The sequence below is a fragment of the Sinocyclocheilus anshuiensis genome, unplaced genomic scaffold (genome assembly GCF_001515605.1).
Source record: "Sinocyclocheilus anshuiensis isolate Anshui unplaced genomic scaffold, SAMN03320099.WGS_v1.1 scaffold364, whole genome shotgun sequence".
Taxonomy (NCBI): domain Eukaryota; kingdom Metazoa; phylum Chordata; class Actinopteri; order Cypriniformes; family Cyprinidae; genus Sinocyclocheilus; species Sinocyclocheilus anshuiensis.
In genome coordinates this window covers 878,002-892,992 of record NW_015555735.1, presented here as the reverse complement: position 1 = coordinate 892,992, position 14,991 = coordinate 878,002, and the positions used below count along the sequence as shown (strand labels likewise).

The 14,991-nt window shown below is 35.6% G+C and overlaps 2 protein-coding genes across 3 annotated transcripts in view; one reads left to right on the top strand and one right to left on the bottom strand.

Moving 5' to 3' along the window:
- The first annotated feature begins 2,452 nt into the window (after window positions 1-2,452).
- On the top strand, window positions 2,453-4,876 carry LOC107673056 (pyrethroid hydrolase Ces2e-like). The gene is made up of 4 exons (XM_016466493.1): window positions 2,453-2,626; window positions 2,843-2,920; window positions 3,015-3,224; window positions 4,859-4,876. Exons 1-4 carry the CDS (start codon window positions 2,489-2,491, stop codon window positions 4,874-4,876), a joined length of 444 nt encoding a protein of 147 aa, XP_016321979.1. The 5' UTR covers window positions 2,453-2,488.
- LOC107673083 (transmembrane protein 240-like) overlaps window positions 4,411-14,991 on the bottom strand; it is an 18,633-nt gene continuing 8,052 nt past the window's right edge. The window contains exons 1-4 of one of the 2 annotated variants that reach the window (XM_016466533.1): window positions 12,864-13,427; window positions 12,488-12,594; window positions 10,410-10,618; window positions 4,411-5,531 (exon numbers count right to left, since the gene is read on the bottom strand). In XM_016466533.1, coding sequence (XP_016322019.1) covers window positions 5,377-5,531; window positions 10,410-10,618; window positions 12,488-12,594; window positions 12,864-12,920 — 528 coding nt within the window. In that variant the 5' untranslated portion in view covers window positions 12,921-13,427 and the 3' untranslated portion in view covers window positions 4,411-5,376. Of the gene's footprint in view, window positions 5,532-10,409; window positions 10,619-12,487; window positions 12,595-12,863; window positions 13,428-14,991 lie in introns of those variants that run through there. The other variant, XM_016466534.1, reaches the window with a different exon arrangement.

Sequence of the window (14,991 nt, the reverse complement as noted above, 5' to 3'; positions counted from 1 at the left end):
ATATATAATTGTTAAGAGACATGGGGAGTTTATATATATATATATATATATATATATATATATATATATATAATCAACTCCAAAATATTAATAAAAATATTATATTAAAAATATCTTTGTTATACATTTTATGTGAGGTCCCCCATGATTTTAACTATTAAAAAATAAACTGTTCTGGAAACAGCCGCTGATAATTAAAATCCATATGAAAAACCATAAGCAGATAAGGCCACAATGTGTTTATCTTATGATACGAGGATCAACACCTCCAAAGGTCAGGTTTCATAGTTCATACAGGAAAAACCTGCCTTCTCGGCCCTAAAAATGAATAGGCATTATGAAACTAAACGGAGAGCTATCTATAGCACAAATTTGCCTTTTTGCATAATGCTGCATATTTTAGAGATTTTATCATAATAGTTGGATGAAATGTCTGACATCATTATTCTTCATTATTCAGAAATGGGTTACATTTAGAGAAATGCGCTATGCAGGTCAAAACCTCAAATCATTTTTGGGTGAACTATTCCTTTAAGAATACTCATATATACTCATACTCATATACAAATATTAATACATCATTAAAACCTACACCCTGTGATGTGGTTCATTTTATCTTAGTATTTTCTTACTTAACCTGTGTGAAAACATTAGTGAAAACAACTATTCAGGTTTTTGCTGTACAACATTTTGCTGATCCACAGCAAAATACTAAATGCCACACACAAAGGTATTTATTCTGCAAAACTCATCACTTTAGAATGGAAAACAGGGTAGAAAGCATTTTAAAACACCTTTGACGGCATTTTAAGATAAACCCATAGGAACAGAGCACAATGACATAGCAGTCCATTGTCATAGAAGCTCAGCCGCTTCGCCATGGCTATAACAGCGGAAAACTGGCCTTTATATATTTAATCTTATGGAATTCCCGAGATGCGAATCGATCTTGAGTGAGGTTGTCCTCTCTAGTTTGAGAGACATCAAGAATTACGGTTGAAGAAGCATTAAAACATCCCTTCAAGGTAAAACAGGAATGGTGTTCATCGGTCTTGTCTCATTTCCACCCAGAGATCTGCATTGACTCCTGGATCAAAAGCAATCTTATTCAAGCCTCAAATGGAGTAGTCCACGTTTATCTGTCAAGTGAGTCCCACTTCTGCCAGAAGAGCTTCTAACAAATCCCTTTGACCTTATGAGTCAGTGTAGGGTATATTGAGGCAAATTGGAAAGGATTTTATTTAAATCTGTCATTGTCCTCAATGATATTTCATTTCCCACCCTAAACAGAGCACATTTACAGCCTTAAGTGGTTTAATGTCAGTCACTGTAAATCAATGTCAAATATATGTCATGCGTTTGAAAAAAAATATCTCTTATGCTCGCCAAGGCTGCATTCATTTGAAAAATACTACAAAAACAGTAATGTTATCACAAGAACAGTTTTCAGTTTTAATGTATTTTAAAATGTACTTTCTCTAGTCGTTACTCCAGTCTTCAGTGTCACATGATCATTCAGAATTCATTCTAATATGCTGATTTGGCGCTCTGTTATATTATTATTATTGGTGGTTAAATACTAAAGCTCTTTTTATTATCTAATATTATTGCTTGAGACCCAAATCAGCATGTTAAAATGATTTCTGAAGGATCATGCCACACTGAAGACTGGAGTAATGACTGCTGAAAATTCAGCTTTGCCATCATAGAAATAAATTACAATTTAAAATATATTAAAATAGAAAAGTTATTTTAAATTGTAATAATATTTCACAGCTGTTTTACTGCAGTTTTAATCATATAAATTCAGTCTTGGTGAGCATAATGGTGATATTTCTTTGAAAAGCAATAAAAAAATCTTGTCATATCAGTCATATTATATCAATATCGTATCATATCAATTGTTCTTAACTGAAAGTATTAAAGTGTCTATCACTTTCTCATACTAATTTTTTCCACCTAATACAGCATTAGAACCGTTTTAAGCCCAGCAGTTACCACAGGCTCTGGTTGCTATACAATATTTAGTTTGAGTCCTTATTAAACATAAACTTTCACCTCAGAAACGTTTCCCCTCAGCATGCATGAATGTTATGTGATTGTCCCATGCACACCACCTTCAGTCGTTGAGAAATGACACATCCCAAAACTAGGGGTCACTGTTGTGCTTCAATGGCACTTTTAATAAAACAGACATTTTATCTTCACAACAGCAATGTCTGGACATAAAGAGGAAGAGAAAATTGGGTCAGGGCTCTGTGTGCTGGCAGGCTGGTTGTTCTTGTTTGAGTTTGGAGTAGTTTAAAAGCAGACCAGGAAGGGCTATTGGACACAGTGTAGGGATGATGCTTCAATATATATCATATATTATGTAATCATATAATATAAGTGATTTTAGAATATATGTACAATATAGCCTATATTTCATGTGATTGATATTAATGGATGGTAACTGTGAGGATTGTTTCCACTATGTTTCTAGTTTGCGATGATGCACTTCAGTCTCGCTCTGGATTCTTATTTCCTTCCCAAACCTGTAGAGGATATCGTTCAGAACCAAGAGTTCAGTAAAGTTCCTCTCATCACTGGAATTACTGATGATGAGTTTGGCTTTTTACTGCCCGCAGTGAGTAAAAATGATATTTATTACTATATTTAATATCACACTCCAAACTCGCTCGCTTAGAATCAAAGATGTTGTTTGACTGTCATTGAAACAAACCTTCTGTCTTCAAGATTGTATGAAGTCAACACGCATACAGAGATCTCAGACACATTTACAGCATATTCACATATTTGGTTGTATATTTTGATGCTAAGGTGGAATGTTATTTCTCCATAGTATTTTGTGGGTAAAGGATGGATTGATGGGATGAATAAAGAGCAAGCCATAAAGGGCCTGACCCTCACATATCCTGATGTAAGTCACAACTCAACACAATGCACATTTACATTACGTAGCTTACGTGTGTTTTTCTTTGAATCCTGTGTGCTTTGACTGTTACTCCCATCAGCCCAGGGATCGATGGATCGTTGATCTGGTGGCGAACGAGTACCTGGGCGACACAAGAGATCCCATTCAAGTCCGAGACATTTACAGAGAGATGATGGGCGACGTGATGTTCAACATCCCTGCCCTCCAACTGGCAAAATACCACAGCGGTGAGACGCAGTCAATTATTCATTTATTCATATTGGACCATTGCAACTGTGTGGGAAGAAGGGTTTCATAATATTTAAGAAACAAAGAATTTTTAATTCTGATTATATTACGTACTTTATTAAATTGAAATTTTAGCATTAAATTATTTATACATACACACTACAGGTCAAACGTTTGGAATAATTACTAAAATTCTCTTATGCTCACCAAGGCAAAATGCAGTAATAACAGTAATATTGTGAAATACTATTACAATTTGAAAGGAACTGTTTTCTTTTGTAATATATTTTAAAATGCAATTGTTTCCTGCGACGCAAAGCTGAATTTTCAGCATCATTCAGTGTCACATGATCCTTCAGAAATCATTCTAATATTTTAATTTGCTGCTCAAAAAACATTTATTATTATTGTTATTATAATTAGTAGTAGTAGTAGTACTATTAACGCTTAAAACAGTTGTAGCGCTTCATAATTTTGTGGAATATGGGAAGCAAGAGTTAAAATAAATAAATAATACTTTCATTCAGCATTAAATTGACAAACAGTGACAGTAAAGACATTTATGTGACAAAATATTTCTACTTCAAAATGCTGTTTTTCTCAACTTTCATCAAAGATCCTGAAAATTTATCATGATTTCCACCAAAATATTAAGCAGCAAAAACTGTTTTAAACATAAAAATAATAATAATAATAATTGAGGACCATTAATAATTAAACAGCATAAGCATATTAGACTGATTTCTGAAGGATCATGTGACACTGAAGACTGGAGTAATGATGCTAAAAATTCATGAAATAAATTACAATTTAAAATATATTAAAATAGAAAAGTTATTTTAAATTGTAATAATATTTCACAGCTGTTTTACTGCAGTTTTAATCATATAAATTCAGTCTTGGTGAGCATAATGGTGATATTTCTTTGAAAAGCAATAAAAAAATCTTGTCATATCAGTCATATTATATCAATATCGTATCATATCAATTGTTCTTAACTGAAAGTATTAAAGTGTCTATCACTTTCTCATACTAATTTTTTCCACCTAATACAGCATTAGAACCGTTTTAAGCCCAGCAGTTACCACAGGCTCTGGTTGCTATACAATATTTAGTTTGAGTCCTTATTAAACATAAACTTTCACCTCAGAAACGTTTCCCCTCAGCATGCATGAATGTTATGTGATTGTCCCATGCACACCACCTTCAGTCGTTGAGAAATGACACATCCCAAAACTAGGGGTCACTGTTGTGCTTCAATGGCACTTTTAATAAAACAGACATTTTATCTTCACAACAGCATTGTCTGGACATAAAGAGGAAGAGAAAATTGGGTCAGGGCTCTGTGTGCTGGCAGGCTGGTTGTTCTTGTTTGAGTTTGGAGTAGTTTAAAAGCAGACCAGGAAGGGCTATTGGACACAGTGTAGGGAAGAGACAAGGCAAGTGCTAGCAGTTCTCTCACATACGACGGATGACGTTCAAAACAGCAAAAAGAGCCCTGACCGCTCATTTCAACCTTCCTGCACTCTCCTTTATTTACAGATAAAATGAATACATTCATTTATTTCACGTAGTAACAAAGCTAATCGATCATTTTTTAGAGTGATCTCTTTTTCATCCATCCAAAAAGTTCACATATCACATATCAGCATTCAAAATTCTTTCCTCTTTATGTTTTTCTCTCTTTTTTTACAGTTCATGACTCGTCTCTAAGAACTTCCTACTCCCGTGTTTGCTTAAATCCCATAAAACAATATGTATAACTATTTACAAGAGCATTAATCTCTAACTATACCATCACAAAACCATAACCTCCACCCTCCCACCCCACCCGCTTATCACCCCCCTCCCAAAAAGTTGTATTCTGATGAAAAAGCTAAAAAAGGTGGGGGGAAAAAGCAAGGAAAAAACATGAATTGACTCCCAGTGTCTCACAAAACCATTTCTTGCATCCTCCCCCATTCTAAAAGTACATGCCTAGATTCAGCAATTGAAAATAAAATGCCTGTACAGAAAAAAACCCTTTCTAAACCATTCGCCAAACGTGGCGAACGTAGACACAGATCAGCATATTGGCAACGATAATCTTCTTTCTTCTTTTGGCAAATACTCAAGTGGTTTTTGAAGGTCTAAAAGATGTAGTGGAACAATTAAAGTGGCTCTCTGAGGCAGCAGCTGGTAATGGAGCAGTTTTGGGGAAACTGCCGTTAAAGTCAGAGGTGGCGGGGGCTGGGATGACCATTATGATAGAGACTCTGCTTGATGTGCACCATGTTTCCGCTGGAATCCTCCAGCTGCCGGAGCTGTGCGCGTCTACGGAGGTCCCGGAGGTTGCAGAACTGTGGCAACCACGACCAGGAAGGGGTATCTGTGAGCGGCACAGAGAAAAGCGCATTAGCATCGGTCAAACGGCGGAGTTCCATACATTCCTAATGATTAAGCTAATGAGTTGAGTTAAGAAAAGGAAAAAATTTACAGCTTACAATGAACCAGCATGTCTACACAATGTGTTAATGGAAAGAGCATGTGGGTCCAGATGTGGAGACCGGGGTAGAGGTGTAGCGAAACCACAGAGAGTTCCTCAGACAGCCCCGCCCCTCACAACTAGCCCTGTTGGAAGTGTGTCAGTGTGTGTGTGAGGGAGGCGATGGGGGAGCGGGGGGTTATTTATAGCATTCCATGGGTATGCCATCCACTAGGACTGTCGTGAAGGGTATACAGACGAAGACGGTGAATAAGGGTTTTTTAAGCCTTATAGCTGGATCAAAAGAAATGGAGGAAGAGTTCAGTGAAGAGCTGAATATTAAAGGGATTCAGTAATAGAGAGTTCCTTTGTTTAAACAAAAGAAAGGTAGGGGATGTTGGTCGTACGCAATCATTATTAGCACTATTAGCACTTTTATAGCAATATTAAAAAAGTAAATGTATAAAAATATTTAATTGAAATATGAATATATATTTCCTGGACCACTAAACTGGTCTTAGGTAGCACGGGTATATTTGTAGCAATAGCCAACAATACGTTGCACGGGTCAAAATAATAGATTTTTCTTTTATGCCAAAAATCATTAAGATATTAAGTAAAGATCATGTTCCATGAAGATATTTTGTAAATTTCCTACCGTAAATATATCAAAAGTTAATTTTTGATTAGAAATATGCATTGCTAAGAACTATTACAACTATTTTATTAATATTTCGATTTTTTTTTGCACCCTCAGATTCCAGATTTTCAAATAGTTGTATCTCGTCCAAATATTGTCCTATCCTAACAAACCATACATCAATGGAAAGCTTATTTATTCAGCTTTCAGATGAATTATAAATCTTTAAAAAATTTACCCTTATGGCTTATAACTGGTTTTGTGGTCTAGGGTCACACACATACATATATATATATATATTGAATTTAATTTAATTTTATTACTACTGTACTTTTCATTTTAGGTGCTTATTTTTATTTATTTATTTTCAATGATTGTAACTGTTTAATTTCTTTGAAGGCTGTTTTTGGGTTGGTTGGGGAGAAACTGAAACTGTAAAAAAGGATGGTCTGTAACAAATAATTACATTCATTCTTCAAAATATGGATATACAGTACATATTCATAATATAATATATTAAAGTATTAATATATAAAACATTTTATTATTACAATGTAAATCAGTTCATGGATATATTATTCCTGAACTGAGCAGAAAATAATTATTAAAATGTAAAAAAAAAGTATATAAAATATAATGTATAAAATATTGTATTATTAAAATTATATAAGATTATTAAAATGTCAACAATATATCCTCAGATTCCAGATTTTCAAATAGTTGTATCTCGGCCAAATATCGGCCAAATATTATCCTATCCTAACATTCAGCTTTCAGATGATGTATAAATCTCAATTTCGAAAAATTGAGACTTATGACTGGTTTTGTGGTCCAGGGTCACATATAAAATATACAACAGCTAAATGTATAAAATATTTTATTATTTAAATTATTACAGTATATAAATCAGTTATCAGATATATCACTCCTGAGCTGAACAAAAGAGTAACAGCAAACAGTCAAAGCAATGAAATTGAATTCTTAAATAGGAAATCAGAGCTAAAATTTAAGGTATGTGCCTTAGTGCAGTGTATATGTATAGTGTGTGTGCGTATGACTGCACACTTACACATCTCACCAACTTGCCTTCTCTATCCAGCTGCTCTTTGCCTATTTTTAGCGCTCGCACAGTGCAAGGGTTCAAGTCTCTGTGTGTGTGTGTGTGTGTGTGTGCTGGTGGGGGTGGGGGCATGACAGCATCTCCCTCCCGCCTTCATTTCCATCAACCTCACCTTCACTCCCTATCCTGGTGAGGCTAAATGAGGCTGACCTGCCATCAACGTCACAATTTCACAGCTGTGGTGTGCTTTACTAGAGGGGCATCCCCAGTATTTTTTCACTGGGTCATGTCATATGGAAATACCATTTTGTGTTGGATATAAAAAAAATACAGAAGGTTGTAATTTCCCTCAGTGCTACTCTGAATGTAGATGTGAACTGAACTGAATATATTTTGAATTCGGTGGTTGGATTAAAGGGACAGTTCACCCAAAAATAAAAATTCTGTCATCATTTACTCACCCGCATGTTGTTCCAAACCAATAAGATTTTGGCTAATATTCTAAACTTCAATATTTTTAATAAAACCTGAGAGGTTTCTGTCCCTCCATAAAGACAGGTAGTCAAAACTTAGAAAATCCAAAAAGGCCATAAAGGAATTGTAAAATAAATCCATATGACTGAGTGGTTTAAAAGAGATATGATTGCTTTATATTATGAACATTTAATTTAGGCATTTATTCCCATATTAACATACATAGAGCTTTGTTGTTTACCATATGTGATCTACGCATATGTGTTGATCATTGTTTAGATGTAAGTAAAAGCCTAAATGAAATCTGTTCATCATATAAAGTGATCATTAAAATGCTCGATTCATATAGATTAATTTTACTATGCCTTTATGACCGATTTTCTAAGTTTTGGATTTTCTAAGATATTAAAATATCTTATTATGGGTTTTTTGAAGATTAACCAAAGTCTTTAGTAGTAGACGATGACAGAATTTTCATTTTTTTAGTTTAAAGGCCTGTTCACACCAAGGACGATAACTATAAAGATAACGATAAAGATATAGTTGTAAAAATCATTCTCAATATTAAAGAATAGCAGAGTCCACACCACAGCTATAATGATAAAGGCACAGAGAAACGATATCGTTGGAATCACTTCCAGAACGATTTTTTTCCAGCTGATGAACAATACAAACATTGACAGCCAATCAGAATCCATCCTGCTGTAACGAGCTGCAGATTTTAAAGCGGTAGATGAGCATGCGCTTAGAATAAACAGATGATATCGTTCGCTGGTGTGGACGCTAATATCGTTATCTTTATAGTTATCGTTCTTGGATGAACGGGGCTTAACTATCCCTGCAGTATATTATATATTACACAATGATCTGGAATACTTGATTCTGACTGGTCAGTAACTGCATTCCGCACTTTGATATTTCCCAATTTTCTCCATTTTCCAACTCTGAATAATCAGTCCACTCCTCCAGAACTAAAAGTGAATTTCATTTCTCTCGTATCACACCACAGACTCGCTCCTTCTAATTTCACTCAAACTCCTTTGCATTTCAGTTATTGATTGTAACGAAAATAACCTACATTTTTTATTTTAATATTTTTGTAACGTTTTTCGTCTTTTTGCTTTTGTACATTGTAACGGAACACATTTCAAATTTCATGCCCACATATTTATTTATTTGGTGAGTATTGTGGGGTAATGCTTATTATAGCTACTCATTGTCGCTAAATAACCTCTGACCAACTAGCCATCCCCTGACACGGAGTGTTTAATTACTAAATAGTTAGTGGCCCCATAATAACCTATACTTTTTCAATTTATTCTGTTCTTCCAAGCAGTTGTCACTCTCCTTGACCTATAATAACCATCAAAAGTTCATGCGATGGATGAACACAATAATCATATTCAAACTAAAAGCGTTCCCTTTTAAGGCACTATTTACATATTACGCCACAGCTTATGTACCTCTTTGCCCTCAAAGGACCATGGACAACTGTTATAAACAACTGCTGTGTTGCCTGCGATTCAGTTACACTGAGTGAATGCCTGCTGTTAATTTCTGCAGCCACAGTCTTCATCTTAATACATTCATTACAGGGGGTGATAATAACAGGGCAGAAGGGGAACGCTGACAGCTGATGAAAATGAAAAATATAGGTGTGTAAATGTTTGGGGAAAGAAAATTGAATTTTGGGAGTGTTTGGAAAAAAATATGTTTATTAACATAAAACCTATACAGTGGGACACATTTCAAAGATGGTTTTTATAAATGTATGAGGATTTAATCCTATACAAATCCGGGTATATATATCAATCTAACACACCAACTGCTAATCGTTTTGTGAGATTAGCTGATCTGTCACTGTATATTATAAACACCAGTGATATATAATAAGTAAATGTACAATTTGAATTCTCATTCATTTAATTTCAGTATTTTATTCTTTAGGACTCAGCTAACATCACTGTAAAAAAATATTTTTCGAAGTTGCAAATAAAACAAAGATTACTATGTTTTACAAGAATATACTTTTTCAGCCTTTTACTTTAAAATTGAATGTTTAATTCAATGTATTTCTTTGTAATTAATTGAGAAACTTACTGGCAATTTCTAAGTTAAAATTGTTTTGACACCATTTTTTTCAGTGTACTTTAACTACACAAGTGTTCATATCGTCACTAACATTTAAGGCACTTATTCTTCACAGTAAAGTGTTTGACGTCAATTCTTGAGTTTTGTTTTTTTTTAAATACAGTAACCAGTGTTAGTACCTGAATACGTCCATTTAAATCCTGCACACAAAACAACACACAACGACGTTTAACCTCAAAATGATCACGCGAAACAAACTATAATGCAAACAAACATACAAATAGCATTACCTCTGTTCATAACATTAAATAAATTGTCACATGAGGGAAGAAAACTTGATTTTGATGCATAAAAATAAATGGATGAACACTCACTTAGTCTATATAAGCTATAATTTAATTTTCTGTAACCAAATCTTGGTCTGCATATTGTTCCTACAAGCATATCCTTTGTCTTTTACATCTATCAACATAGATGCTTTCCATATACTCTTGGTTACAATGTTCTTCCCACTCACCATAATAGCGACTGGCTCTCCAGGCCCTCACAGCACAGTGCAAAGCTCCATCCAGCCACAGCAACAGCCAGCTGATACAGAAGCCCAGCAACAGCCCCAGCATGAGGTCCATCTCCTGTTTGGTTACACTGTCACTCACAAAGTAATTCTCAGACGAGTCCACGAGCGAATGGTCTCCATCATATGGAATTACGTAGTGAACATGATGCCTAGGGCAGAGAGGGGAGAACTGTGTTTAGAGGTTTACATTCAGCAACAAAAAGTGATAGACGGGAACATTAAATATAAAATGATAAAGAAAACAATAAATAAAGAGATAGACAACGAGGACATACAATATTATGTCAGTTACACAAACGCTTGCTTTAATAATGCTCTCAGCAGGGTGGGAAAGCCAGCATTTCTATACTGGTACTATTTGGATCCAACTGAGCTCAGTCAAGCTGGGTTTGTTGTCCTGGAACATATAAATGCATTGAACATATGGTTTGGCACATAGCTGTTACAAATAATGCCATATTCATTTTTTTTGTTGCACTGTGTTGTTTATGGAGGTCTATGGGGAAAATGCTCTTCTTATATTTCAACAGAACTATATGCAAAAGTGTCTTCGATAAGGGTTAAAAGACGTTATGCATTTGCAACTCTTCATCTGGTTTTATGCAAAAATGACTGTATAGTGTACATGCTACCTAATTTTTTTTATGTGTAGTACTATTTCAAGGAAAATTGACTCATGGTGAGTTTGTATACAACTTACGTGCAACCTTGATCCTTAGCAACATTACGCCTCAAAAGTGAAATTAATGTATTAAGTTTTGTTTTTCTATTATGTTAGTTGAAAAAATTACAAAAACGATTTTGAACTTCTCATTTTTTTAATTAAGAGGGAAAACTATAACCGTGGCAAATTTGGAGTAAAAGGTAGAAAAAAGTCATTAAGATATTAATTTGCATGTATTAAAAGGAATTAAGAGAACACAGGTTTTGCACATTAGATATTGATAGGCAGAAATATACAGATATGCAGATGTTAAAGGACTGTATGCACAGATTAACACTTTGATAAATGCTATCTCTTAGTGACAATGATCAGCACAAATCATGACAATATGCTTCCTTTGCTTATCTATAAATTGGCTTTATGTTTCATTTATGAACAAATAATTCACATGAGAGTTTTATGTCTTCCTTCTGCAAATATCAGGACACTGAGCAAGTTTTCACTGACCATGACCCATTTATAATGCTCTTGGTCCTGAAATGTGACACAGAATATACTCTATGTTTGGAAAGAAATGTGGCATACATGAAATCATTAAGTTATTAACAGATCTTTAAAACATGCATTTCTAATTGAGAACAATTATGATATGACCTAATTTACTACCCTCAGATGTTCCTACATTAAAAACTAGTAATCAACAGATGTAGCTTGAACAGAAACTGTTCTGAAAATGATAACTAACAAGTCAGGCTTAAGTACATAAAAGACAAATAGTAATGATAGTCCTGTATGTGTATATAAAATACAAATAAGAGTATTTGTACAAACCTTTTTGTACTACACTAAACAACATCACAAAACTGCATTTACTACCATATGCATTAACTCAACGCAGTCCTTCTGTATTAAAATCACATTTTATTTCAGTAATATCAACGTGATTTTGTGGCCAACTCACGCACCCAAAAGAACAACATCTCTGGCTGTGCTTGGAGAAAAGAAAAAGAAAAATCACACCTTGGTACGCAGAAAGAAGAAGAAAAAAAACACAAGCAGAGAAATCAAGGAGAATTCTCCTACTGAAACACCGACGCAAAGCAACCGTAGCTGCTCAGTATTGATAAACCATTCGAATTACGCCCAAATTATGACATAAACCCCGCGAATACACATATGAGGCCTTTAATGTGACAATCTCCGATTGGCTAAATGAGATGAAATGGAAAAGACAGTGTTCCGGGGGCTATAGGATAGCTCAGGCCTAAGAGCTGTTAGTAATAGATGGGGAAACCTGGCAATTTCTGGCTCTCGTGCTAGAATTCAATTCATTATTAACGCTTGGGTTTTTTACCTTCCACAGTTGCAATGACAGACGCGGTCTTCCCCTCGTAAATGCGGTAAGATGTAGTTGTGAAAGCGGTCCAGGAGTGCGTTCATGTCCATTAAACACGCTATCGCCTGCAAAGAACCATTCGAGTCAACCGGGACATGACAAGCAGTATTGGAACACAGCAACCGCTACATGACCTGGTACTGTGACCACTGCAGGGGAAAATACACATTACATTTCCACATCAGCCAGTAATAGACACAAGTACGGTTGTGCTGTCATAATGAGATTTCTAAATGGACTTTCAGCGGTCCATGCCCTCGTTAACCCCCGATTTCACTTTGAAAATGACAGAAATGCACAAGTATGAAGTGCTTAGGCAGGCGAAGGGTCTTACCATGACAACTGAAGCACCGAGGATCATAAAAATCATGGTGGTTGTGATCATATGCATCAAAACCTCCGAACTCGCCTTTCCTCTTCCCCAGTCTGTTCAACAAATCCGGTTAAACTAAAAACATGCCGTCCTGGGAGAAGACGCTCATGGATGCGCCCTCGCCGCTACACCTGCCTCAGTCCTGAGCGCGCCAGATTGGGAAGCGTTCTTAAAGCGCATAGGGTTAGGATGAGCAGATCTCGCTATCCCAGCGTATGAGCCTACACGCGCATTCACACGGTCTTCACCCACATCCAGCGATACGTTCCCCAGTGCTGCAGTTGAATCCGCCTCAGCCGTGCGGTTGGGAGGGAGCTAGTCTGATTACGGATGCTGCTGCCTCTCTCCTCCTTCGCGTTCCGACGCCGCCGCTGGAAACGTCTTGCGAAAACGAGCGATGCCAGGATCAGCTAACGTCAGTTCTCTGATATATCTGTCTAGGAATTTACATCTAGTATACCTTAGATTCGTCGTCGAGGCTTTATTTGTAGAAATGTGTTGTCAGCTTTACATATCTGCTGTTTTCTCTACACTGTATGGGGCAAGCCGGTTTAACATTCATTCCTAAATATCGAACTAGTGCTTACATATATACAATTTATTATACACACACACACACACACACACACACACACACACAGGGTCAGTAAGAACTTGCAATGGTTTAGAAAGAAGTTTCCTATTTATTATTTATTTATTTGTTTTGATTTATTTAGTTATTTGATCAAAAACATGATTAAAACAGTACTAATATTGTGAAATGTTTTTAAACTTTAAAATAACTGCTTCTGTTTTAATATATTTTAAATGCAATTAATTTTTCTAAATTTTCAGCAGCCATTAATCCAGTCTTCAGTGTCACATGATCCTTCAGAAATCATTCTAATATGCTAATTTGCTGCTCAAAAATATTTATTGTTATTATCAATGCTGAAAACAGTTGTGCTGCTTTATATTTATTGAAATTATAATCTATGTATATATGAAGAGTTCATGTGCAAAAGCCTCTAAGTGCCGTCTGAAATTTTCTTCTAAAATTAGCATTTTTCTCAGGCTCCTATAGGCTTGCTGCGATAGACGGTGTTTTCGGTTATACCGGTGTTAAGCCGCAACACCGGTTACGTCGTTTGCCTACCGCCCCCCACCGTCGTTTTGATTTTTTTATAGTAACAAAAATAATTTAGCCTAGTTCAGTTAGAGGACAGACACTTTTAAAAACTAAACGCTCAATGCAGTGTGCCGAACATTAGTTTCTTATTTATTTGGTTCCACAGTGTTTGCGGATTACTTTATTTAAACTTTGTGCATTTTATTTATTTTATTTTACATAAAGGTGTATATGCTGTGCCTCCAAGCGTTCCTATTCGTTTTGCTAATAAACATTCTATGTTTCTTATTTATTTTGTTCCACAGTGTTTGCTGATTTTCAGTTTTATATACCTATTTAAACTTTGTGTAGCCCAAGTAATTTGTTATTTTATTAGGCATAGGCCTATATGGTGTATTTTTATTTGTTTTGTTAATAAAAGTTCTGAGTTTGACGTTGTTGTTGCTTGAATTGAATCAACGCCGAATTGCCCCTATTTTGAAAGTGAAAGTAAAATGCGCACGGCACTTTTACAAGCCATTTGAAAGTGAAGAAAAGAGGGAAACTCAAACGAACTAACAACGGTTAGTTCTGTGAAACAAAGCAAAACCAATGTTACACCGTGTCTACAACGGACGCGAGTGGTGCGGCGTGACAAAATACTATAGATCTCATTATAATCAGTGATGCTGTCTACACCATAGATATATATACATATCTATGGTCTACACTGGATGCGGCGCGGCACGACATGACAAATCCCCGACAGAAAACTGCTGCTGCGTTCTATTTATGACATATTGACACAAATTTCAAATTATTTTCAGCAGTCGCTTTGTCGCGTCCAGTGTACTAGACAGACTTTAGCTGTTGCGGCGCAGACATGGTGTTACTCACCTATCGATAAGAATCAAAGCAACCTCGACGTCCGATCGCAGGCCTTCCGCTCCTTGAGTTCTCTCCAGCGCTGGAAAGCTGATCCGATATTTACACGGGTCCTAT

What these genes read in the sequence shown, in the direction of transcription:
- LOC107673056 (XM_016466493.1), top strand. Translation starts at nt 2,489, where the DNA reads ATGATGCACTTCAGTCTCGCTCTGGATTCTTATTTCCTTCCCAAACCT. An exon ending in TTGGCTTTTTACTGCCCGCA is followed by an intron (nt 2,627 to 2,842) that starts GTGAGTAAAAAT and finishes ATTTCTCCATAG; the next exon opens with TATTTTGTGGGTAAAGGATG. An exon ending in TGACCCTCACATATCCTGAT is followed by an intron (nt 2,921 to 3,014) that starts GTAAGTCACAAC and finishes TACTCCCATCAG; the next exon opens with CCCAGGGATCGATGGATCGT.